The sequence below is a fragment of the Periplaneta americana genome, chromosome 15 (genome assembly GCF_040183065.1).
Source record: "Periplaneta americana isolate PAMFEO1 chromosome 15, P.americana_PAMFEO1_priV1, whole genome shotgun sequence".
NCBI lineage: Eukaryota > Metazoa > Arthropoda > Insecta > Blattodea > Blattidae > Periplaneta > Periplaneta americana.
In genome coordinates, this window is record NC_091131.1 from 51,432,055 (window position 1) to 51,458,749 (window position 26,695).

General features: G+C 36.3%; 1 protein-coding gene across 2 annotated transcripts in view; it reads left to right on the plus strand.

Moving 5' to 3' along the window:
* Timp (Tissue inhibitor of metalloproteases) overlaps positions 1 to 13,573 on the plus strand; it is a 234,691-nt gene extending 221,118 nt beyond the window's left edge. For both annotated transcript variants that reach the window (XM_069847201.1, XM_069847202.1), the window contains 3 exons: positions 7,402 to 7,484; positions 9,481 to 9,711; positions 10,954 to 13,573. In XM_069847201.1, the coding sequence (XP_069703302.1) occupies positions 7,402 to 7,484; positions 9,481 to 9,711; positions 10,954 to 11,169 (530 nt within the window). In that variant the 3' untranslated portion in view covers positions 11,170 to 13,573. The remainder of the gene's footprint in view (positions 1 to 7,401; positions 7,485 to 9,480; positions 9,712 to 10,953) is intronic.
* Positions 13,574 to 26,695: the final 13,122 nt, after the last annotated feature.

Genomic DNA, 26,695 nt, shown 5'->3' on the forward strand with positions numbered 1-26,695 from the left:
GCAACGTAATTATGTACAGTTCGTAATGTATTCATAGTTCAATAGAAACATAATAGTACATAATATGTTACGGTTCCATAGCAACGTAATTATGTACAGTTCGTAATGTATTCATAGTTCAATAGAAACATAATAGTACATAATTTGTTACGTTTCCATAGCAACGTAATGATGTACAGTTCGTAATGTATTCATAGTTCAATAGAAACATAATAGTACATAATATGTTACGGTTCCATAGCAACGTAATTATGTACAGTTCGTAATGTATTCATAGTTCAATAGAAACATAATAGTACGTAATATGTTAAGGTCCCATAGCAACGTAATTGTCTACAGTGCGTAATGTATTCATAGTTCAATAGAAACATAATAGTACATAATATGTTACGGTTCCATAGCAACGTAATTATGTACAGTTCGTAATGTATTCATAGTTCAATAGAAACATAATAGTACATAATATGTTACGGTTCCATAGCAACGTAATTATGTACAGTTCGTAATGTATTCATAGTTCAATAGAAACATAATAGTACATAATATGTTACGGTTCCATAGCAACGTAATTATGTACAGTTCGTAATGTATTCATAGTTCAATAGAAACATAATAGTACATAATATGTTACGGTTCCATAGCAACGTAATTATGTACAGTTCGTAATGTATTCATAGTTCAATAGAAACATAATAATACATAATATGTTACGGTTCCATAGCAACGTAATTGTCTACAGTTCGTAATGTATTCATAGTTCAATAGAAACATAATAGTACGTAATATGTTACGGTTCCATAGCAACGTAATTGTCTACAGTGCGTAATGTATTCATAGTTCAATAGATACATAATAGTACGTAATATGTCATGACTCCAATAGAAACATAACAGTGCGTAATATGTTACGGTTCCATAGCAACGTAATTATCTATAGTGCGGAACGTATTGTTAATGATTCCATAGCAATGACATTACAGTTGGCTATACTTAATAATGCAGAATGTGTTATCTCTATAGCAACGCATATATATGTACTTGTAAAACAGCTGATGGCGCTTTTGTAACACAGATACCTCAGTGCTGAGATACAAAAAGACGATTACGGATACCGCAGTAAGAGAGAAATGAGGGCGATCATGATCATGAGATAAAGGATCATGCCGCTAGTCTCGAGACAATGTGTGAGTCGGTTTACGATGGCTTTAAATCTTACACAACAAGCCCTGACCCAGGAAAGCCATGCTAATGGCAAGTTATTACACCCGTTACCAAGTTTATTTTTACCCACTCTCAAAAGGGGAACTTTTACACGGACTAATCTCTGTTGCTAGTCAGTCTTACTCAAAAGCGTGACTTTCACCCGCGCCTTCCGCTCTCCGGCAGGTTGGAGGGAGCGAGGGATAAACTTCAAAAGGATTATTGCATTGCTTGATGGCGCGCAGTGTGTTTTCGAATTTAAAAAAGACTTCTGTAAAGGTTACAAGAGTTTAATCCTGGCTGATTGAAATTCGCCATTGGCTCGTGCAAGAATGCTATAAGTAATCCTTTGATCATTGAAGTTACATAACTGGACGGAGCTAACGTGAAGTAGAGAATTAAACAACTGTAATCAAATATCATGCAAAGACGCATGGTTAGCTGAGAGGCTAGACAGTCGGCTTTTTATGTCGGAGATTCTAGTTTGAGTCTGGTGAGTCCGTCCGAATGGAAAATGTAGTGGACGATATATGTATCGGAACAAGTTTCTTTGGAGTGGTTCCAGTGTTTAATAATAACAATAATAATAATAATAATAATAATAATAATAATAATAATAATAATAACAATAACAATAATAATAATAATAATAATAATAATAATAATGGAGCAAAATGACATATTGCAAGCTGATCAACTTTGTGCTCATCATCATCATCATCATCATCATCATCATCATCATGTGATTACTCCATGACATATTTACAGTTTTCTCAACCGAAAAGGGGTCTTTCTTTTCATGCATGCATATCCGCCCATAAAGTCTTCTTCTTTTGTACCCGTAGGCCTATTGATGTTCTTCACACTGAGTTTATCCATCCCAGTGTTTAAAGGTGGTGTTAGCTTTTCTCTCATAAATCCCGTCTTTAGCCTGTTTAAAGGAACTTGGTGGCATAAATGACCAAAAAAAAAAAATTCGTTTGTTGACCTTGAAATCAACAAACTTTTCTAGATTAAATGTATATAACAGGGGGTTATTTCTTTATAACTTTTTCTACGATAGAGCGTAATACTAATATGCGTTATAAGAGCGGTATGTTGAAGTTTTCATGTTCGAGGAAAAGTTTGAAAAAGCGAAACGTAGTTGAGCTTTTTTAATTTCCGAGAATTGAAAGAAAACATACCGCTCGTGTACCGTACATTATTTTGTGCGAAGATAATTTATTACATACCTGAAAGAGGAATTTCTAATTAGTTGCAATGAAATCTCCATCTTGGTTTCTGTTCAATATAGGCAAATTTGCAAAACACAAATATCTATCTTTAACATTGTTGCTTTAAAATGTTTTCTGTGTTTACTATACTCCAGCAGGCCGTGATATACGTCTGTCTTCCCCCCCCCCCCCCCAGTCTATAAATGCGAACTTAAAACAAACGGTAAGGTTATGTAATGATTTATTTTTCACTTTAATATTTTAACAATATTATTTATATAACATATTGCAGTAGTAACATCGGCAAGTTTAATTTTGCCGGTCTTGTTGATTTTTTTCACGGCTTCCTTAATGTTACTTGCATCACGAATGCAGTAACTTTAGTGGAGTTGTAGAGGTTACTTAATTTTTGCAAATATTAAAAAAAATAATTAACAGTGCAATAAAGGTGAAATTTATAATTATTAGGCTACTATATGGAACGTCTCTAAAAATAATATGTTAAAAGCCTAAAGCAGTAAAATCAATATGTCACTTAAGCGGTAAGAAGAGGGAAATTGTTATGTGTGTTAGGTTGGGAATACTGAATGTGGAGTTTTAGACTTTCCGCGGATTGGTTTTGTGCGGAAACCAAGCAAATACGCACGATCTCGCACAAAATAAGTATTTAAAACACTAGTGCCTAAAAATGTACGTAATCAATTTACACACTGCCAAAGAAAATGCAATTCAATGTCTTAACTCCATTCAGTCAGAAATTAACGCATTATCTCGATCTTTCATGACGTAAATATTACACAAATAAGTAACAAATTTAACATTCTGCTTACATTTTAGCTCGTACTATTCTTCTTCCAAACCTAGCAACGTTTCGGCCTACAGAGGAAGGCAGCAGACGACATCGTTCTTGCAGCTCTGTTTCATATTTGTACTCCGAAACCATCTCTGCGGTCAACATTGATTTTTAAATAATTAATTAGTAATTATTTACTCAATAATTTCTTGTAATTGTTTTGTAACTCTCTTAAATTTAAACATTTACTCTCAACTGCCTATTGTACAATATGCTCTGTCTTTGTGGCAGCCTGTTATTACAGGGCGCTGTTATCGTTTAGATAAATAAATAAGATAATACACACACAGTGCTTAATGCTTTCATTGTTTCAAGGATCTGAAGTAACTTCACTTTTCATCACTTTAGTAAGCTATGATTATTTTTCTAACAGCTTTGTTGATTATGACCGGTTTAGACGGCCATGAAATCGTGAATATGAATAAAACAGGGTAGTTCATGGATAACTTACTTATTTCTTAATAGTTGTGAGTTTAGACGGCCATGAAATCGTGATCTTATAACCTCTCCATCTTGAAATATTTATCTAATTTAAATTTGTGCTGTCGTAGAAAAATATTTTGTGCTATAAAAGTTCGAAAAGATTATCTTTTTGACATGAATGTAAAGTTTGTGAAACGAGGCGAAACATAAATAAGTCCTAAAATTGTTTTTTTTTCGATAGGTCGCCCGTCCATTTAAATGCCAGCTACGAAATTTTAAATAATTACATCTTTACTTGCCACTTTTATAAACATATGTCTCGATTCCTCCGAACTGATTAAAGCTAAAATTTTTAAAATGTCATACAACTTCTAAGTATTGTAGTACATTATGTGAATGAGATTTTATTAATATAATGGACACATTTATTCAGATATGTTAAATTAATATTTACAGATTTTATTCTTCATATAATATATTATTTTTTTTTGTATTAAAACTACTTAAGCTAAATACACCAAATCTTATCAGTACAGGTAGGAGCACTAATAGAATGCATGTACATAACTTTGATTGAGAAAATGGAGCACTTAATCTCATAGTTGTTGAGAAGATTTTATAGATTTTCGTTTTCTCTGAGTAATTTATTTTTTAAGTTCATCCATTTATTATCACTAAATTTTTAATTTCCCTGGAATACTCATTGAAACATTGCATTATTATTAGAATATTTCAATTTTCACTAAAACTTCAATATGAACATTGATTTATTGCCAAAAAATTTTTAATTTTCCTGGAAAACTCATTGAAACATTGCATTATTATCAAAATATTTGGATTTTCCCTGAAATCCCAATTCCAACATTAATTTATTATCACTTAATTTATTTCCCTGGAATACTCATTGAAACACTGCTCTATTCCTATAATGTTTTGTCCAAGACTGTTCCACGCTATTATAATACATGACTTCGTAATAATTGTCTACGTAATGATTTCTCATTAGTGACATACAGACAGACAGTTCACACACACACTCAAATTAACATACTCTAGTGCCTCACAAAACGTTATTGCACTGAGCTGCGAACTAGTTGCCGTGTGTTTCTTGTTCATTTCCCATGTGGCCCGCCTTTGTTGGTAGGCAGCCAAATGTACACTTTCCTCGAATGAGTTGCCTAAACATCGATTTGCAGTAGGCTAGTTCCATTGGTTGACATGTAGCGGATTTCCCATTTACTGGTTTACTGTTACTGGTGCTGCTGCCGCTCTGGTGGTGAAATTTAAATTGTTTTTCGTTGTTCAGTTGATTTATGGACTGTCACTATAGAAACACCAGAGCTTATAGATTGATTCTGTGGCTACTAACAATGGATAATAATAAACTGTGTAACAGAATTCGTTCAAAATTGCTATTGTAGAATCAGTTGTAACGTGTTAACGACTGTTTCCTAGCAACTAGCGGAATGGCACTGAAACAAGCTAGAAACGCATAGGGGATTAGTATATTATTTCGTACGTCGTATTATTTTCTGAAAAGTTTTATACTATTGAATGGATTAAATATTTAATTTTTAAATGCACAGAAATATTCAAAGCATTTATTAATAATATTAAATTATTTAACAGATCCGACCACAATAAAAATATTGGCATCGCAAATAAGCTTTAGATCCGTATAATGTCCACTAATTGAAACAATATTAACAATTTGTTTTTGGAAATGAACTGTATAATGTTGGGATTTCTAGATGTCTGAATGACCATTTAATTATCTTCCTAGGAAAGGACTACAAAACGGTACAAATTCAGCAATATTTTAGAAATAAATACTGTTAATAGCGTATGCAAATGATGTTTACATTATGGGAAGGAAAAAAAAAACAGTCTCTGAAGTCTATAAAAATACTAGAAAATGCGGAGGAAGTAGATCTTTAAATCAATCTAGACAAATGAAGACAATGGCACAAAGCAACAAAATTATTGAAATTATTCAAACCTGCTTTACAGGGAGCTATTACCTCCAAGCCAGATTTACATAATATATTCGTTACTGGAGGTACGTTAACAGGAAGCCACAATTTAAGTCACACAGAATTTGTGTGCACTCATAGTTGGGTTCTGGCGTCTTGTCAGCTCATTTGAGTTGCGTGGATATAAAGGGAGAGCATTCGTGCGCTAAGCGAAGAGTCCCGGGATCGATACCCGTCCCAGAACAATTTTTCATTGAAATTATTCAAACCTGTTTTACAGGGAGCTATACAAGATTTGCATGAAGCAACAAAGAGTTGAACATTCAAACATTAACGATTAAAGATCATAGTAAGGAAACTGTTAAAAGCTTTAAATATCTAGTGAAAACGATAAACATGATAAAAGGGAGGAAATTAAAGATTTTATCGGTAGAAATAAAATATATTTAAATCAAAACAAATTCGTAGAAATAACACAATTATTTTGTATAAAATCTTAATAAAGTCTTTGCTATGTTAAGGGAGTGAAAAATGAACATTGAACAAGGCAACAGAAATGCATTAAGCATTTTTGAGAGGAAAGTTCAAAGAAAATATGAGAGAGAATGAACGCTAACGTCAAAAGTAAAATGAGAAATATGAGTATATAACCTCTTTAAAGAACTAAACATAATAGCCTAGATGATATTAAAATCAGAAGATTAAGTTCGGCAGAGCATCTAATAAGAATGGGGGAAGAGAGAATACCCCGAAAAGTGATGAATGGAACATTTTATAATACTGTACTAGTAAGTAGACCGAGAGACGCCATAGAAAATATAAGTTAGGAACGAAAAGATGGAGGGGACGAACTTAGGCAGGGAAAACCGGAGATGTCTACTGATTCTGAAGGACCGAAAGGGGCATTAACTCTAGGCTGGAGGATGGCATAGGCTACCGAAGAGCAGATGAAGCGTCAACTCACAGGAAAGGGGGTCAGAAGCAAAGGGATACAAGTGACATTTCTAATAACATGAGTTAAGTGCATCCAGGGCAAGCTAAAACATTTAGGGCCGTATTCACAGACATTTTTAGCGCGGGCTTCCGGTGGATGATCAGCGTTTTTCGTATTCATAAACCAGTGTTAGCGATAAGATATGATTTGAATTCTGTACAAGTAACCAGTGGGGCTAGTTTAGCACGCTCGTAGCGCGTGCTGCGAAATGTCTATGAATAGCAGCCTAAAAATTTTAGTGGCAAAGGGATACATCTTTTAACCATATCACACACTAAAATTGAAATAAAAAATTTCACGGAATTTACGAAATCTTAAGTACTTTCAACCATATTTTCTCACAAGTAACTTAAGTGCACTTACACCTCTTTGCTTCTGACCCCCTTAGGATCAAACCTTATTGCCTAATCCTAAGTAGCCCGCAAAGAAGTCGAAGCCTATGATATAGTATTACATCCGTTAAAATAAAACACAATAACATGTACGAATATATGAAAGTTATTAGATAGGTATAACGTTATAGACAGGCAGATAGACAGACAAACAAACAAGTAGATAACTAGGTAGCTGGGCAGATAGACATAATGACAGAGAGATTAGTAATAATTCCTTTATTTTTAAAAAAATTTCTATTTAGTTTGTCAACAGCAAGTGTTTTTGTCACAAATAATAAAAATAAAATACACTCATTTCGTGCTGGTTCGGTGGAAACAATAAATAGAATTTATGTTCTTTCTTTTTTCAGTAATTGTCGCCCGAGTGAAGAAGGTGCTTACTCCAGATGAAAACACGAGAGTGTTCAAGGTGAAAGTGAAGAAGGACTTCAAGGTAAGATGTTTGAAAATTGCTCAATATTTATGTAGACACATAATTCCTTCATTGCATTTGTATCACGTATATAATGCAACTATTTGTAATAATATTTATATGTATACGTATATACATACAGTCTATATAATGCACACAAAATACTAATATTTCCTACGAGAATGGATTTTTATGATATCCTAATTTGACGCACATTTATCTTTTTCTGTGAGAATGAGCTTTCCAAGTCTTCTACTCTCTTACCTACTACTTACTACTTCCACCACTACTACCACATATACTGTATATGAGAATGTTTTTGTGATTTTTGGACGTAAGCCTATTATAATTGGGGAATTTTTGGGAATATATTTTGTAACCGATAGTACATACATTAACTTTCTTCAACAAATTGTTTTATTATATTATTATATAAATTATATACATATTCATTCTGTGTGCAACATACCATATTTAACTGAACTAAGTTGTGATATACAATAGTAGATTAATACATAATGCGTGTATGGATTAAAATGTAGCTATATAACACACGCTGAAATGTGTGCATCCATATACACATCATCCATCCACTCATCCATCCAACCATCCATCCATCCATCCACCCATATACCCTTCCATCCATCCTTCCGTCCATTCATCCATCCATCCGTTGATCCATCCATTCACCTACCCATCCATCCATCTATCCATCCATCACGCTGAAATGTGTGCATCCATATACACATCATCCATCCACCCATCCATCCATCCATCCATCCATCCATCCATCAATCCATCCGTCCATCCACCCACCCACATACCCTTCCATCCATCCTTCCGTCCATCCATCCATCCATCTGTCCATCCATCCATCCATCCATCCGTTGATCCATCCACTCACCCACCCATCCATCCATCTATCCACCCATCTGTCCATCCATCCATCAACTCACCCACCCTCTGTTCATCCATCCACCCTTCCATCCATCAATTTATCCTTCCCTCCACCCATCCGTCCATCATCAATTTACCCACCCATTCAGTTATCTATCCATCCATCCTCCAATTCATCTACCCACCCATCCATCTATCCACTCACTCACTCACTCACTCACTCACTCACTCACTCACTCACTCACTCACTCACTCACTCACTCACTCACTCACTCACTCACTCACTCACTCACCCATCCACCTATCCTTCCATCCATCCATGCATCCACCCATCCATCCATCCTTCCGTCCATCTATCCATCCATGCATCCATCTACCCACCCATCCGTCCGTCCATCCATCCATCCACCAACTCACTCACCCATCTGTCCATGCATCCACCCTTCCATCCATCAATTTACCCACCCATTCAGTCATCTATCCGTCCATCCATCCATCCTTCCATCCATCTATCCACCAACTCACCCACCCATCTGTCCATGCATCCACCCTTCCATCCATCAATTTACCCACCCATTCAGTCATCTATCCGTCCATCCATCCACCCTTCCATCCATCCATCCATCCATCCATCCATCCACCAACTCACCCACCCATCTGTCCATGCATCCACCCTTCCATCCATCAATTTACCCACCCATTCAGTCATCTATCCGTCCATCCATCCACCCTTCCATCCATCAATTTATCCACCCATCCAGTCATCTATCCTTCCCTCCACCCATCCGTCCATACATCAGTTTTCCAACCCATTCAGTCATCTATCCGTCCGTTCATCCATCCCACACACATACACCCATCTATCCTCCAATTCATCTACCCATCCATCCATCCATCCATCTAACCATCCATTCGCCCATCCATCCGTCCGTTATCCTCCCACCAAATTTTATCAAATCCTTGTAGAGCATGAAGTCCATATTTAAAAACTTCGTTTTAGGACAATTTCTTAGACAACAGAAACATCACTGTTGTGAACGGAATTCGACCCAATGTGTTTAACCAAACAGCGTCACATGTATTTCCTCCTTGATTCCTAATGTGGGTTTATGTTCCTCAGCTGTCCGAGAAGGCGAGCATACTGCTCAAGTCCGGCAGGATCCTGACAGCCGGGTCGTCCTCTCTGTGCGGGGTGAACCTCACGCCCGAGAAGACGTACCTCATCACGGGCAAAGTGGTCGCGGGCAAGGCAAGGGTCTCCCTCTGCAACTACATAACGCCTTGGAACCAACTCACTGTGCGTCAGAAGAAGGGCTTCCGACTTCTGTATCGTCAGAACTGTCAGTGTGAGGTGAGAACAATAATTCCTACCTACACGCCTGTTATTATTGGTTAGCACCCCTTTCCAACTTCACAGCCTATGCAAATACGATAATGAAATAGAAATGACGAGGTAATCTAAATCCTCAGAGGAAACCTAGCCCACAACCCATTTGTCTTTGGTTGGGAGAAGTGTCTGCAAAAGGAGATTGTCGCCGAGAACTTCATTTTCTTATTCTCATTCCACCACTTCTCCAATCTGTTTGGTTGTTCCCGTTTGACAACTAATTCGTTGTTCCTTCTCAACTAGTCTCGGTTTTGTTCTGTATCTGCAGCCAAAATTATCGGCCATTTATCGCCCACGTTGAATTTCGAAGCTGAAGTTGAAAGCGTCGTTAAACACTTTTCATTTTGAAAGGTGGTACTGACCGATAAGTAGAAGTACAATGAGTGTAGGATAAGTGGGACCGTCTATTTGCTTATCATATAATATATACTGTTATTAACTGCATTGCATTTTATTGATTAACGATTTCGGCATGATATGCCATCATCAGATCATAAGAAGCTATCACTTTATACATGCTTAATATTGTTACAACAGAGGTTAAATGCAGTATATTCAAATAACAATAATCATGGCTACCCTAGCTATATAGGCAATGCTCGTTGGTTGGATATGTCCTAATTCAGCTGTTAGATTGGACAATGTGTGAATATCATTATACCATAATATATTAAAATTGAATGCAAGAACAATAAATTGAATAAAACTATAAAAACCATTGATACTTGATATAAATTCTTCAGAAGGAAGATATATTACGTGGTTACCTTCTGAAGAATTTATATCAAGTGTCAATGGTTTTTTATAGTTTTATTCAATTTGTTGTTCTTGTATGCAATTTTAATATATTATGGTATAATGATATTCACACATTGTCCAATCTAACAGCTGAATTAGGACATATTCAACCAACGAGCATCGCCTATATAGCTAGTGTAATCATGATTATTGTTATTTGAATATACTGCATTTAACCTCTGTTGTACCAATATTAAGCATGTATAAAGTGATAGCTTCTTATGATCTGATGATGGCATATCATGCCGAAAACGTTAATCAATAAAATGTGATACAGTTAATAACACTATATATTATATGAGAGCACGTATCCTACACTCATTGTCGTTAAACACGTTTTAATGCTAGAAAGCTACTCCACAACCCATCCATTGTAACTCTTAAACATTATTGCTTGTCGTGTTTCAGATAATGTCGTGCCCGTGGTGGAAGCAATGCCCCAAGGAAGAGAAGCCGACCAATGGGTGCCAGTGGGAGGGCAATGTGACGGACTGCCAGGCCAAGCACGGGATATGCATGCGGTCCCCACACGGTGGATGCATCTGGTCCACGGACAGGAAGTTCAACGAGTGTACCAAGATGCAACGAAGACTCAGGGACGAGAAGTTGAGGAGGGAACCTTAAGAACTGAAGACCAAGAACCTGACATTTTCCTTGTATGTCGGAGCGTGGCTGAGATTCGAACCCATACTGTTCACAAAACATGTGGTATCACTGCAAATACTTAAAAAATATATCAAATATAATCAAAATTTATTTGGACATTTGTAGGATACTGAAATTCTACATTGTAATGGTTCTTTGGTAATACTTAATAACATGGAAGATTGAACAAAACGTAAACTGTGGTACCTAAACAGATACAGTTTAATAAAATGGAATTTTTTGGGAGAGTTGAGTAGTATCGGACATCGGGTAATATCAGACAGTAATGTTTCTTTAATCTATAACCAGATGATAGTACAGTGATGTTTCTTTCATCTACTACCAGATGGTAGTAGCAGTGTTCAATTATCGCATACGGAAACGTAACCATGTCACTTAGGTACTACCGTCTGGTGATAGATGAAAGAAACATCACTGTCCAATATTACCCGATGTCCGATACTACCCAACTCTCCCCTAAATAACCTGAAGGTTGTAAAATTTGTGAAATAAAATGGTTATTTCGATAGGATTCTATCTGTATACTTTTTAATATAATTAATTTATAATATTATGTTTAAGATTCCTACTTAAATATTATTGAAAGCAATAGGCAAGGCTATAAAATTGCTGGATAGAAGTAGCTACATTTTATCATAACTGAATTTCTAACTTCATTGCAGTATAATTCCTTACAACGGTTTTATAATACTTGTGAACAGTATGGGAAGAATAGGCTGCTTTAACGTGGTCCGATGGGATGTATTTTCGACATTGCCGGTCGAAAATATTGACAGCTAATGTCTTTTTATTTATTTTACTGCGGTCGGGGTCTCGAAGAAGAATTGTAGTTAGCTGTGGCAATTTGACGCGTGGTTTTTCCGTTTGAGTACTTTATTACAGTGTCTTAATATTTGGATACATTGAGAAACACAATAAAATTTTCGAATCTGGCTTTCCAAATTTAAAGTAGGTATTTAAATTCTTATATTTCTGTAAATCTAAATATCAAAAGAGGTATGACAAATTATTTAAAAAATAACATTTCTGTAAAACTAATTAGAATCAGATGCTACAATAAAGAAGTTATACATGCTTCCAGCTGTCAATATTTGAAGAATAAATCACGTTTGTTCTATTTACTTAAAGAATAATACAACTATAAATGATTTTAATAAAAATATATCAGTTTTATGTATCACTGCTTAACTTTTGCGTTACAGTCCTTTATATTATCTTACTTCAATCTCAATTAACGATTTCCGTTGTATAAAACTTCGTTGATTGGCAACTGTTTGTATATTTGCCTGAAAAAAGAACCCTATTTTACTGTATTGTAAGTTTCTTTATCGAAATCCAGTGTATATGAATACACATTGTTACATTTTTAAAACATATTTTTTAACTTCTGCAAAGATAAGCAAAAAAGTGAGCCAACAGAGTAACCGAGAAATGAAATATGTGGTATAAATTTGTCACAACGTTGGCAACAGAGAAATATGTGTATGTTTTCTTAGATTAAGTAAAATACTTCATGTGTTCGTGTATACCACGGAAAATATATTACATTTTTCTTTGAGGCTTAGATTCTATTTGAGTGTCTCACAACCAGAGTGGACCGAGTCCACCAGTGGTCAGTTTGTGGATTAATACAATCTCGGATGAAGAAAACTTAGATTTATTCATTGCCATAACAAACCAAGTCCTTAACTCATTTGTTACTCCACAGAGGGCAGCATTTCCTATGGAAGGTGAAGGTTGCCAAACATGAGCCAGGAACTTTAAGCCTCAATTTCTCAAAATTATTCCAGAAGGACTTGGTCCACTCTGGTTGTGAACCCCTCATTTATAAGGCTGATAATCTCGATTATTTTAAACGATCTATTTCGTAAACAGATTTCCTTATTAATAAATAATGTTACAGCAGAACTTTGCTTGAAATTGTACTATTACATTTAAAATACGTTGGATTTATTAGATTTTCATATTATGCTTATTTTAGAAATAATAAACGAATTTCGAAATAAACTGCATATAATTTTATGCACAAGAAATTTGTGCAGTCACATTAAAAAAATTCAAGAGCTTTAAATCAGAATTTATTTGTGATTTATTCTTTAAACGTTGGCAGTAGTGGGAAATAAGATGATGGCACTCACCATCTCTCGATAGTTGGGGTAGAAGGTCTGCTCGATGAGCGGAAAGTTCTCCTTGCCCAGGCGTCGCTGCAGCTGCAGAAGGTGTGCGAACACCCACGGTTTGTCCTGGCGAGCAAAGAAACACACTGTACCTTACTAAATGTACCTTAGATTTAGCGCGTTGTGTATTATAAACTGTCATTTGTACTGCATTACTTATAAATAAATAAATGTTTATAAATAGATTAACATTCTTATTCTTAGTTTTGTAAACATTCACACCACATGACTTGAAACCTAAATACATCAGTTTTCTGTAATAGATTTCCTGTTGACAAGAACTAGCATCTCAACCGCTTGAATCTTTAAGCGTGATTTGAGATTCGCAAGGCAGTGCAAGATTGTTTAATTTTTGTCATAGAATGAATGAATGAATGAATGAATGAATGAATGAATGAATGAATGAATGAATGAATGAATGAGTGAATGAAGTGCATTTATTGATACACAATTATACAATCTCATGTCAGCTGTCCAGGTTTCGTCTGAAGAGATCAGAAAAAGAACTTTTCGGCCAGGTAGCAATTATGTCCTATCCTGGATGCCGAAACGTCCAGGAATTGAGATTTCATGCTGTCTAGACGAGCTAGATGCAGAAGTAATACGATAAACTTTGTCTTAAGAAGTATGTAGGAATATATTGATTCTGATGAACGGTTTGTGGACAAAATATGGAATGAATTTTTTTTTTTTTCAGAAATCGCCAACATAGTATGAATTACTGAAATCATACCAATTCCAGGATCTAATGCCTTCTGTGAAATAATTTCCACTTTATTCGATCAAATCTTGAAAGATGAGAGAAAAATTCTGAAAATATGTTGTTGTTTAGTCAACTGTCTGAAGACAGATTTGAACCTCATTAGTGACATAAGGCACAATTCATGAGACAAATTAGCAGGGAGATAATGGAGTAAAGTGGCCAGTTCTTTTCTCCTCCATTGCATACATCGCTGACTAGTAACATATTACACTAATCAGATTTTAGGTGTATACAAACAATATTGCTCTTTCTCTGACACATATCGTCAAGTGAGATGTACTGACTGATAAAAGACGTACATATCAGTAGTAAGTAAATAAGTAAATCCATGGCGCTACAGCCCTTTGAAGGGCCAAGACAGACCAGCCGGCTGCTAGCCTCACGTCCATATGCCGAAACAGAGGTGGACGATCATCCAACCAGAATGGACGTATTGTGTGGTTAGCACGATGATCCCCCCCCAGCCATTATAGCTGGTTTGCAAAACCGAATTTTCGCTACCTATCATAGCTCCCCAAATGCATCACGATGCTGGGTGGGCACCGGTCCCATACACTGGCCGAAATTTCATGAGAAAATTTCTTCCCCCATGGGGATTCGAACCAGCACGCATTCCGTAGCGCGAGTCCTAGGCAGGATGCCTTAGACCACGACGCCACGGCGCGGGACACATATCAGTAGTACCTCGACTAAAACAAAACTGCAAGTAAGTCAAGTCTGAAATTGTTCAGTATCTTAAGCACAAACCTAGTATCATTTCTGAACCAAAAAGTGAAAAGAAATTTAGATTTAAGAGGGACTAATGATGTCTTTCCACTAAAAAGATAATATTGTCTTTCCAATATTTCAAATTGTAATTGTTTTGTATTGTGGTTTTCACTGGGGGCTTTTAAATATTACAATTTTATTGGTGATCGGTATGTGTCATTCTATAGTTGTTTTGTGTCAGCATTTCCATGTAGGCCTAAATGTAAAGTTTGAATTGTGTCCAAAAATCAGCCAACAGAAATTTGACATTATAGAATTAACAGGTACTGGTCTGGGAACGTGACCTGGCTCTGTCAGGGCTGAAGCAGGATGGTCTGTGTGTCAGCATTGGATTCATGATACCATCCAGGCTGCCAGCTGGGAAGTCACTTCAGGTGTATAAAGGCACAGACAATGACTCTGTAAATTTTATTCACTTAATCCTTAAATTGGCAATGTATCCTATAGGATACAACAGGTTAATAGGCTATATGCTATAATCTATATAATTTGAACTGGTAATCCTACGGGAAAACGGCTGAACGGATTTTAATAAATGACTCCTCATTTTGAAGCTTGGAACTCAAAGTTTTTCAGAAAACTAGCAGTTTTCAGTGAAATGTCAATTTTTCAACATAATTTTCCTATTTTCCAAAATCCATCTGTCGTCAGTTTTGAGAACTAGCTAATTGCATTTCAGAATAAAACAAAACACACACTACTTACAAATGGCTTTTAAGGAACCCGAAGGTTCATTGCCGCCCTCACATAAGCCCGCCAGCGGTCCCTATCCTGTGCAAGATTAATCCAGTCTCTATCATCATACCCCACCTCCCTCAAATCCATTTTAATATTATCCTCCCATCTACGTCTCGGCCTCCCTAAAGGTCTTTTTCCCTCCGGTCTCCCAACTAACACTCTATATGCATTTCTGGATTCGCCCATACGTGCTACATGCCCTGCCCATCTCAAACGTCTGGATTTCAAGTTCCTAATTATGTCAGGTGAAGAATACAATGCGTGCAGTTCTGTGTTGTGTAACTTTCTCCATTCTCCTGTAACTTCATCCCGCTTAGCCCCAAATATTTTCCTAAGCACCTTATTCTCAAACACCCTTAACCTATGTTCCTCTCTCAGAGTGAGAGTCCAAGTTTCACAGCCATATAGAACAACCGGTAATATAACTGTTTTATAAATTCTAACTTTCAGATTTTTGGACAGCAGACTGGATGATAAGAGCTTCTCAACCGAATAATAACAGGCATTTCCCATATTTATTCTGCGTTTAATTTCCTCCCGAGTGTCATTTACATTTGTTACTGTTGCTCCAAGATATTTGAATTTTTCCACCTCTTCGAAGGATAAATCTCCAATATTTATATTTCCATTTCGTACAATATTCCCGTCACGAGACATAATCATATACTTTGTCTTTTCGGGATTTACTTCCAAACCGATCGCTTTACTTGCTTCAAGTAAAATTTCCGTGTTTTCCCTAACCGTTTGTGTATTTTCTCCTAACATATTCACGTCATCTGCATAGACAAGAAGCTGATGTAGCCCGTTCAATTCCAAACCCTGCCTGTTATCCTGAACTTTCCTAATGGCATATTCTAAAGCGAAGTTAAAAAGTAAAGGTGATAGTGCATCTCCCTGCTTTAGCCCGCAGTGAATTGGAAAAGGATCAGATAGAAACTGACCTATACGGACTCTGCTGTATGTTTCACTGAGACACATTTTAATTAATCGAACTAGTTTCTTGGGAATACCAAATTCAATAAGAATATCATATAATACTTCCCTCTTAACCGAGTCATATGCCTTTTTGAAATCTATGAATAACTGATGTACTGTACCCTTATACTCCCATTTTTTCTCCATTATCTGCCGAATACAAAAAATCTGATCAATAGTCGATCTATTACGCCGAAAACCGCACTGATGATCCCCAATAATTTCATCTACGTACGGAGTTAATCTCCTCAAAAGAATATTGGACAAAATTTTGTACGACGTCAACAAAAGTGATATTCGTCGAAAGTTACCACAGTTCGTTTTGTCCCCCTTTTTAAAAATAGGTACAATTATGGACTCCTTCCATTGTTCTGGTACAATTTCCTTTTCCCAAATAGCAAGTACAAGTTTATAAATTTCGCTATATAATGCACTTCCACCCTCTTGTATTAATTCTGCTGGAATTTGATCGATACCTGGAGACTTGTACTTTTTCAGATTTTCTATCGCAATTTCGACTTCTGAAATCGTGGGTTCGGGTATAAATGGCTCAGCAGTTTGTATTTCAATATCGTCCCGATCATTTCTATTTGGCCTATGTACATTTAGTAGTTGCGCAAAATAGTTTTTCCATCTGTTTAGGATTGATGAAGAGTCTGCAAGCAAGTCACCATTCTCATCCTTGATCACGTTTACCCTTGACTGATATCCGTTCTTAAATTCCTTTATACCCTTATATAAATCTCGAATGTTTTTATTCTTACTATTTGTTTCTACCTCATTCAGTTTTTCCTTCAAGTAACCTCTCTTTTTATTCCTAAGTGTACGACTTGCTTCCCGTCTTTCATTGAAATAATTATCTCTATTCTCCTCAACTGGATCCTGTAAGAATTTCAATTTTGCCTGTTTCCTTCTTTCTACTACCATGCAACAATCTTCATCAAACCACGGTTTCTTTTTCTTAGTTTCATAATAACCTATGCTCTGCTCAGCTGCAATTTTGATACTATCTCTGATATTTTCCCACACGCTATTAACATCTAATTCTTTCTCAACTTCGTCGGAACTTTCTAAAGTGGCAAACCTATTCGAAATTTCGACCTGATAATTTTGCTTAGCTTCCTCGTCCTTTAATTTCAAAATATTGAATTTAGTAATATTAACTTGTTGCTCTACTCGCTTGGCTACTGATAATCTTTCTCTTAATTCTCCAATCACCAAATAATGGTCAGAATTACAGTCTGCACCTCTGAAAGTTCGAATATCTACTATACTAGTATGTCTCCGTTTATCTATCAAGACGTGATCTATTTGGTTGTGTGTCAATCCATCTGGAGAAGTCCAAGTATATTTATATATATCCTTATGGGGGAATGTTGTACTTTTGACAATTAAATTTTTCGATGTGGCAAAGTTGACTAATCTAACTCCATTGTCACTACTAATTGCGTGTAGGCTCTCTTTTCCAATAGTTGGTCTAAAAATATCCTCCCGTCCTACTTTAGCGTTGAAATCCCCCAATAAAATTTTCATATGATATCTAGGGAACTGATCAAAAGTAAAACACACACTACAGTAAACAATATTACACGAAGGCCATGATCTGCAAGAATGCTGACGTCACCGCCGTCTAGATCCCTTCGCCTAGCGTCCAGACGGCGGTGGCTGACATTTAGAGCTCAAATTAAATTGATTATTAAAAACTTAACTTACTAAAAATAATTTACAGGTTCGATTCTGTGGTGTGTAATTTTCTGGGTACAGCTGTGTATTGGATATTGAAAACTACAAAACTTGAGGTGGTTTGATGACATTATTACCATCAGAAATGAAATATTATTGTAGTTAATGCCATGACGTGACTATTTTTCATTAATTATACATATTAATGTTATATTGATGATATGAAAGTAAAACGTTTTGGGGTTATATAAGTAGATGTAGAGAATAACTTAAATTAGATTTTGATTTCTATATTTTACTGAGTGGCGGCTATATAGTATATATAGTATATGTTACTGAAAGCTATAAAAATTACGTAAGATAATAATATTATTAAAAATCAAATATTTTTATAGTTGTTAATCAAGTGGGGTTGGATCTTTTTCATATATTTAATGGCGGTGTGATGTAGATATTTATATGCGTGGTTCTCTTCAGTAAATACTGAGAGTATGTTTCATTATTATGGAACAAATACTGAGAGTATGTTTCATTATTATGGAAGCAAATAACTTTAAGAATGTCTGGTATTCTTCATTGAAAATAAATCTGAAAAATGTTTATTTGAACGTCTAATGAACTTCGTTAGCAGCATTTGCTGCACAAGCCACTAGTTTTAATAGAATAATAGAAAAAAATTAGTAGGAAAATTAAAATTTCAAAATACTATAATATTGCACAACATATAAAATATGGACATTGCGATAGTTGTTTTCTTTACAGTCCGACACGGTTTAATAAACTAGTGTGAGAAATGAAGTTTTGCCAATTTAAGGGTTAACTACGGTAGGAGCGGCTCTAAATGTGAGGCACATGTCAGATAGGGAGATTGTTATACAAAAGCTAACAATAATGAATACAGATTAACCTACATGCACACGGATAGACATAACCTGACTTCATGAAGTTGACAATATCTGCGGAACCATCCCTTAGCAGTAATCTCCGATTAAGAGAAGCATGGAATTAATGGAGCGGGAAGCTTGCTGGCGAGCAAGTGAGCAGCACACTACGGCGGTGACAACTGACTAGCGTGGCGCGGGATCAATAGTGTCATTGACTCAAAGAAGCAGGGGTGCCACGCGCAAGAGCTGAAAACGCAATTCTGTGCTCTCCTGACTTCAGTCAGAGCCAAAGCCATAACCTGCCTGTACACAAATAGGACGATGTTACCCAGCAAAGACGATTTAAGTAGAAAATATTAATATTATGATATACATTTATGTAAAGCATGAATGATCCAGAATGGCAAATAATCACTATACTTATTTCTTATTCTTTAAATCGATACCATGGTCATTAGTAATATGTAATGGACATTGTTTAATAAAAAGGTAGTCCACAGCTGTGGGGTTGGCATGCCTGACCGTGTGACGAGTGGACCCGGGTTCATATCCAAGTTCGGACAAGTTACCTGGTTGAGGGTTTTCCGGGGTTTTTCCTCCACCCATTAAGAGCAAATGCTGAGTAACATTCGGCGTTGAACTCTAGACTCCTTTCGCTGACATTATCACCCTCATCTCATCCAGACGCTAGATAACCTCAACAGTTGATAAAGCGTCGTAAAACAACCAATTAAAAAAGTATCTCCAAATGAAGCGCGAAAACAGTGGATGCATTGTGAAGCGCTAAATGTGTATTAACACAATGCAACATACTTTTCAGTAAGAAAAGACGTCACAATAAATTTCTACAGTGGATGGCGAAAAGTAACTGCCAGGAATTTAAAGCGAAGCACAGAAATGATTGACCACTCCTGACTTGAAAACACTTTTTGTACAATTATATATAGTGCGTGTTTTTTTTAAATTCATGAACACATAGGCCTATGAGGTATCGAGATAGAGCTCAATGTTTTCGTAGTCCGGAATCATATTGAGTTGATGTAGTCGGCCTTTTATCCCAAGGAAAAAGCCGGCAATTAATTTCATAGGAGGTTGAGTGGCTCTCGAGGCGGTTATGGATAATTTAGCAACGACAAATATACCGCAAATATGGTGTATTGAACCCGAGACCTTCCAGTCCGTAGCCAGTTGTTCTACTAACTGCGCTACTCGGCTGACCTGTAATATTACATCAGTGAAATAGCATTTTCCGATCACGAGACATATTTTAAAAATATTACTGCGCTTTATTTGCATTTTACCAAGCAAGATTAACATTTCTTAAGTCTTAGAATACTTAATAATGAGATTATAATAATTTCCCCCTCTAAAACAATCTACTTTCGACGAAACACAAAATATACTTATTAGGCTAATGTTCGTATATGTATGTATGTATGTATGTATGTATGTATGTATGTATGTATGTATGTATGTATGTATGTATGTATGTATGTATGTATGTATGTATGTATGTATGTATGTATGTATGTATGTATGTATGTATGTATGCACTTTTTAAAATAGGTTGTTTTACGACGCTGTATTAACATCTTAGGTTATTTAGCGTCTGAATGAGATGAAGGTGATAATGCCGGTGACATGAGTCCGGGGTCCAGCGCCGAAAGTTACCCAGCATTTGCTCATATTGGGTTGAGGGAAAACCCCGGATAAACCTCAACCAGGTAACTTGCCCCGACCGGGAATGGAACTCGGGCCACCTGGTTTCGCGGCCAGACGCGCTAACCGTTACTCCATTGGTATAGACATGTATGTATGTATGTATGTATGTATGTATGTATGTATGTATGTATGTATGTATGTATGTATATATGTATGTATGTATGTGTGTATGTATTCGGCCTGGGTGGCGTAGTCGGTAGAATGCTGGCCTTCTGTACCCGAGGTTGCGGGATCGATACCGTCCCAGGTCGATGGCATTTAAGTGTTTTTAAATGCGGCAGGCTCATTTCAGCATGTAAAAGAACTCCTGCGGGACAAAATTCCGGCACACCGGCGACGCTAACCTCGCCAGTTGCGAACGTCGTTAAATAAAACATGATTTAATTTACTTTAATATATGTAGCTATGTACTGTGTATGCATGCGTTCATGAAGTGATACCCACATAACTGGTTTAATTTTTTCTAAGGGTGGCTTATTTTTTAAATACAGTAATAGCTGTACAAGTTCGAATTTTGGTTCTCTTCACTGAGTACGACTTATATTCTTTCAACTATCTCGGCCTGTAAATTCGTGAATGGCAAGCAACCCTTTTTAGTCATTCCGTTAGATATTTCACTTTATGAAGGAATTAGCGTGATGGAGGTTACAGACTGACATCACTTTCAAGTCCTGAAATTCAACGCCCTTTTATTTTCCAAGTTCCAGTCTCACAATTTATCTGGCTAGCAACTGTTTGCGGAAATTTACGAGCCAGTTAGACTTGGAACTCTAGATGAAGTTCGCCTTGCTATTGAGGAATGCAACTTCTCCGGCTGCGTTGTAGGGTGTGCTGCATAACATGATCCGTCGGGCGCACATGTATGTTAAATATGTAGTTGTGATGCATGTTAAAGAACTCTATCAATAATGCACAGTCCAGCAAACTTCGGACATTTCCAAGGAGTTGGTCATGGTTTTTTTTTGAGTACTGTGTTATGTATTAGCGAAACTAAGGGAAACAAATGACGCCACAAATGAGAAATCATCACTCTATTGTTAATCTTATTATTATTGTTATTATTATTATTATTATTATTATTATTATTATTATTACTGTACGTTGTGTATTAATAATATATATTAGTTGTTCCGGCAATAACTCCTATGTGACATATTTATCGATTTTCAGATTTTTGCTCTATTAAATAACTTAAATAGTGATACAGCAAATAATAAAATCTCCTATAATATGTAATTATATTTCTTTCTTTCGAAAATGTAAGAATCCACATTCTCCTACGCACTACTGCTACAGAAGAATAAATGTGTTTTTTCTTCTTAAAGCTTACTGAAAAATTTCATATTTTGCACATAGGAGTTATTGCAGGAACAACGACGATATATTTATCACATACATAATTTTGTAATTAATTTGTATTAAGCTCTTTCACACCAGCCTAATATTAAAATAATATTATCTTCATTGACAGTGACTAAAACTATATTAGTCTTTCAAAGAGTATTTTTTAATATATATTTTTTTTTACAATATATAAGTTCGAATTTGTATTCTCTTCACTTCAGTACGACTTACATTTTTCCGACTATCTCGGCCTCTGAATTCCTTAACGGCAAGCCACCATTTTAGTCATGTGTTGCGCAATTTAATTTTGTGAAGAGTTTAACGGGTATGGATTAACATCACTTTCAAGTCCCGAAATTCAAGTTTTTTTTTTTAAGTTCAGTCACACTTTATCTGGTCAGCAACTGTTTGCAGAAATTTACGAGTCGGACTTGAACTACGTGAGGTTCGCCTTGCTATTGAGGAATGAAACTTCTCCGGCTATAGTGTAGAATGTGCTGCATAACACGATCCGTCAGGCGCACATGTATATACAGTACCTAAAATAGCTGTGATGCATGTTAAAGAAATAATTCTATCCGAAAGATACAGTACAGCGCACATGGTAAGTTTCCAAGGAGTTTGTCGTGGTTAAGTATATCATCATCATCATCATCATCATATCATCATCATCATCATCATCATCATCATCATCATGATAATCGTCATCACTGAGTTTGCGTTGTACATTAACCACATACATTCTTTTCATACATGGTTTCGTAACCTATTTGCGAAGAACTGTTTTAAATTATTATAATTCAGTATTTAACGCAACATTTCCTTCATTTAAGAGATTTCGCAATAACGTTTGTACGTTCGGTAAATTTGTTTGTCGAGCTCATTTGTTTACTGTTAATTTTAAGTCGTCGTCGTTGTATATGTTTCCCGTTAATAAGAAAATGAAAGAAATTCTAAATATTGTGGCTTTGTGTGGAAGTAGGTGTCCTCTCTCTCTTTACTGTTTCTCTGTGTCTAATCTAAAGATAAAAGAGTCACATTGTGATAAAATGTTAGGTTATAATATTGCAAAATTGAGTGTTTCGGAAATATTGTTTTATAAAATGGCTATTAAATATAATCAAATTTGTGATTGATTACACACAGAAATAAATGTAAATATTCACATGAGCTCTAATTATTTGCGAATATTCCCTTTATTTCCATTTTCCATGACTGAAGCAAATATTAGAGATACTCTTTCACAGTTGTCACTGAATAATTTTTGTGCACCTTCTAGTAGGTTTTATTGGAGGCCTATTAATGTCCATTTCGAGCTGTCTTCGTAGCTAGTAACGGCTAATATTCTCTAAGAAGGCAAATGTCATCGGCAGTATTAAATCTCAGATGAGAAGCCATAGTTTCACCACAACGTTAAGATTTGCGTTATCTGATTTTGAACAGCCGCATCACTTATTCCAATAGGACAGTGGTTCCCAAAGTGGGGGTCGCGACTGTGATTGTCGTAATTGTTTTGCGTTTCTTCCGGAATATACTCAAAAGGCTATTGTTTAAAGTTGTATTTCGGTTGGTATCCACTGATGTTGAGTAAAATTATAGTTGTTTATAATTTTACAGGAATTTGTGTTTTTGGAATGAAGTCAAGAATTGGTATGGTAGTGAGGAGGGGTCCCAAACTGACGTCTCGCTTAGGTTGCGCTTCAAACCCGTTTTTGGTAACCACTGCCATAAAGTATGGATATCGATTATATTATTGGCTGTGATACTAATGACGTCACGATAGTGTTAACAAATTACAGACAGATGGGTTGCGAGACCTCTCTATTGACAATGACTGAAACAGTGTTAGAATATGCTTCTAATATTATCTTTCACGAGTTGTCAACAGTCCTATGCATACATGAGTTAACGTTTTCCTACAATGAAAATTGCAATAAGCGGTGTATATTTGAGTTATGTAAAAGAAGTATGCAGCAAATACGGCACGTTTGCTTAACTTAGTATCTTGTCGTATAATTTTCATACCCACTCTTTTCTACAAAAGATTTCCTCATATATTACCACATATTTCATACACATAAACTTGTTTCTATTCAATTTTATTAATAAAAAGCGTCTTTTTTACTTTCAATGTAATTCACGAGACCAACGTTCAAATGTCCATTCCAAATCGTCCAGAGGAAAATATGTCCATATACAAAAATGTCCAGTGTAAAATGCCCATGGAAAAATGTCCGCGGACACAAATGTCCAATCAGAAGAATGTCCACTGTTTAATGTCCATGAAGGAAAATGTCCAAAATTGTTCACTGTGCTGCATTACAACCACTGATAAGCACGTTAGGAACAGTAGGATTTCTGTTACAATTTTAACTAATATAATGGCTCAAATAATTCGTTTCAAAAATAAACATTTTGGTAAAAGATGAATACATTCAAGACTTCGAAGCCACATTTGACTTGTTACACGACGACATCGATGAACTAGCTGACTATAAATTATAAATGTGGAGGGCAGACGTGCTCAAAGAAGCAGAAAAGCTGTTTCCCGAGGTATCCACCCGCAGTTTGGGACGTGTATTTACAGACATTTCACGGCACCAAAGAATTAATAACGCAGTAGAAACATTCCATGGTAGAGTCCAAACCACGTTAGTATCTGGAGGTGTCTGCAGCACATTACAGAAGAACAATACGAGAACGAAATTATGATACCCAAATCCAAGCAGACCACGTAAACAATAAGCTTCCTATAAACAGAACATATGTTGCTAACCAAAGAAGAATAGAAAACGTAGTAAGGAGGTACAATGAGTATGAAACAACGTTGACGTTAAACGCTATTTGAGTGCTATATCATACAACTTAACTGGTCTTATACAGCCAGAGGCGAACAGTTAAGTACGAGGCGTGTTCTTAAAGTAAGTTCCAAAAGGGTGTAGTAAGTAAACGGGAAGATATTTACAAACTATTTTTGTTGCATTGTATTTCCCACACTTCAATTACTTCTCAACATAATCTCCACCATTATTGAGGCATTTATCGAGTCGTGGCACAAGTCTTTCTATCCCCTCATTGTAGAATTCGCCCGCCTGCAATGCGAACCACTCCCGCACTGCTGTTTTCACTTCGTCGCCATCAAAACGTTGACCACAGAGGAACTTCTTGAGGTACAGGAAGAGATGAAAGTCACTCGGAGCCAAATCCGGGCTGTAGGGGGGATGGTCAATTTGTTCCCAGCCAAATTTCGAGATGAGATTTTGGGTGTCGTCGCCATCAAAACGTTGACCACCGAGGAACTTCTTTAGGTGCAGGAAGAGATGAAAGTCACTCGGAGCCAAATCCGGGCTGTAGGGGGGATGGTCAATTTGTTCCTGTCCTCATGATTTTTTTCATCGACAGCACGCACCAAATTGTCATTGACCAAAGATGGCCGACCGGTATGCTGCTCGTCATGCACAGAGACGCGGCCCTCTTTGAACTTCCTAACCCATCTCCTGACCATTCCATCACTAATGGCATCATCACCATACACCTCACAAAGTTGACGATGAATGTCAGCTGGTTTGATGTTTCTCGCATTCAAGAAACGGATAACAGAGCGCATCTCACAGTCGGCGGGGTGCTCGATCACTTTAAACATTTCAACTGATCATAACTAACCTCACACACGGACTGAAGCTCTGAAACTGCATGCACAGCTTGTCTGAAGATTGAAGAAGAAAATATGCATGCGCAAAATAACGATTGCAGCGATGCGACGGCTACAATTGAAAACGGAACTTACTTTAAGAACACGCCTCGTAATTATGAAAAATATATTGGATCTTTTTTACATTGGACATTTATGTAATAAAATTAGTGGACATTGAATAAATTGGACATTTTTTTCTAGTGGACGTTTAAAATGGACATTAATATAGTGTGGACATTTTCATGTGTGGACATTTTTCACTGGACATTTTAACCTCCAACCGATTTATTTTATCATTCGATGAAACTCGCACTTTCAATTTTTTGCGCTTGAGTCTAATCCCTGGACAAGAATTGAACCTGCAGTACTTGGCTCCAGAGACAAGAGTACCGACTTATTTCTTCAGAATAGACTTAGTATTATTATTGAACTTCAAAAATTGGACACAACACGGGAGACCATGATGCATTACCAACTAAAAAAAATTAAATACTGTTCTGAAAAGCTTGCATAATTATTGCACTCAGTGAGATTAATTCGGTCGAGTACGGAAATAAATTTCGCCCTGACTTTTTTTTTTTTCGTCTGTTTCTAATCCCGATATTTATTCCAGTGTGGAGCATAGACAAGCCCGCAATGCACACGCAGTGCGGGGGACCCCAAGAGAGCTCACTAATTCCTCACATAAACTACAGGGGCTACAGGTGTCTGAAGAGACTGCTAGAAAGCCTGCACT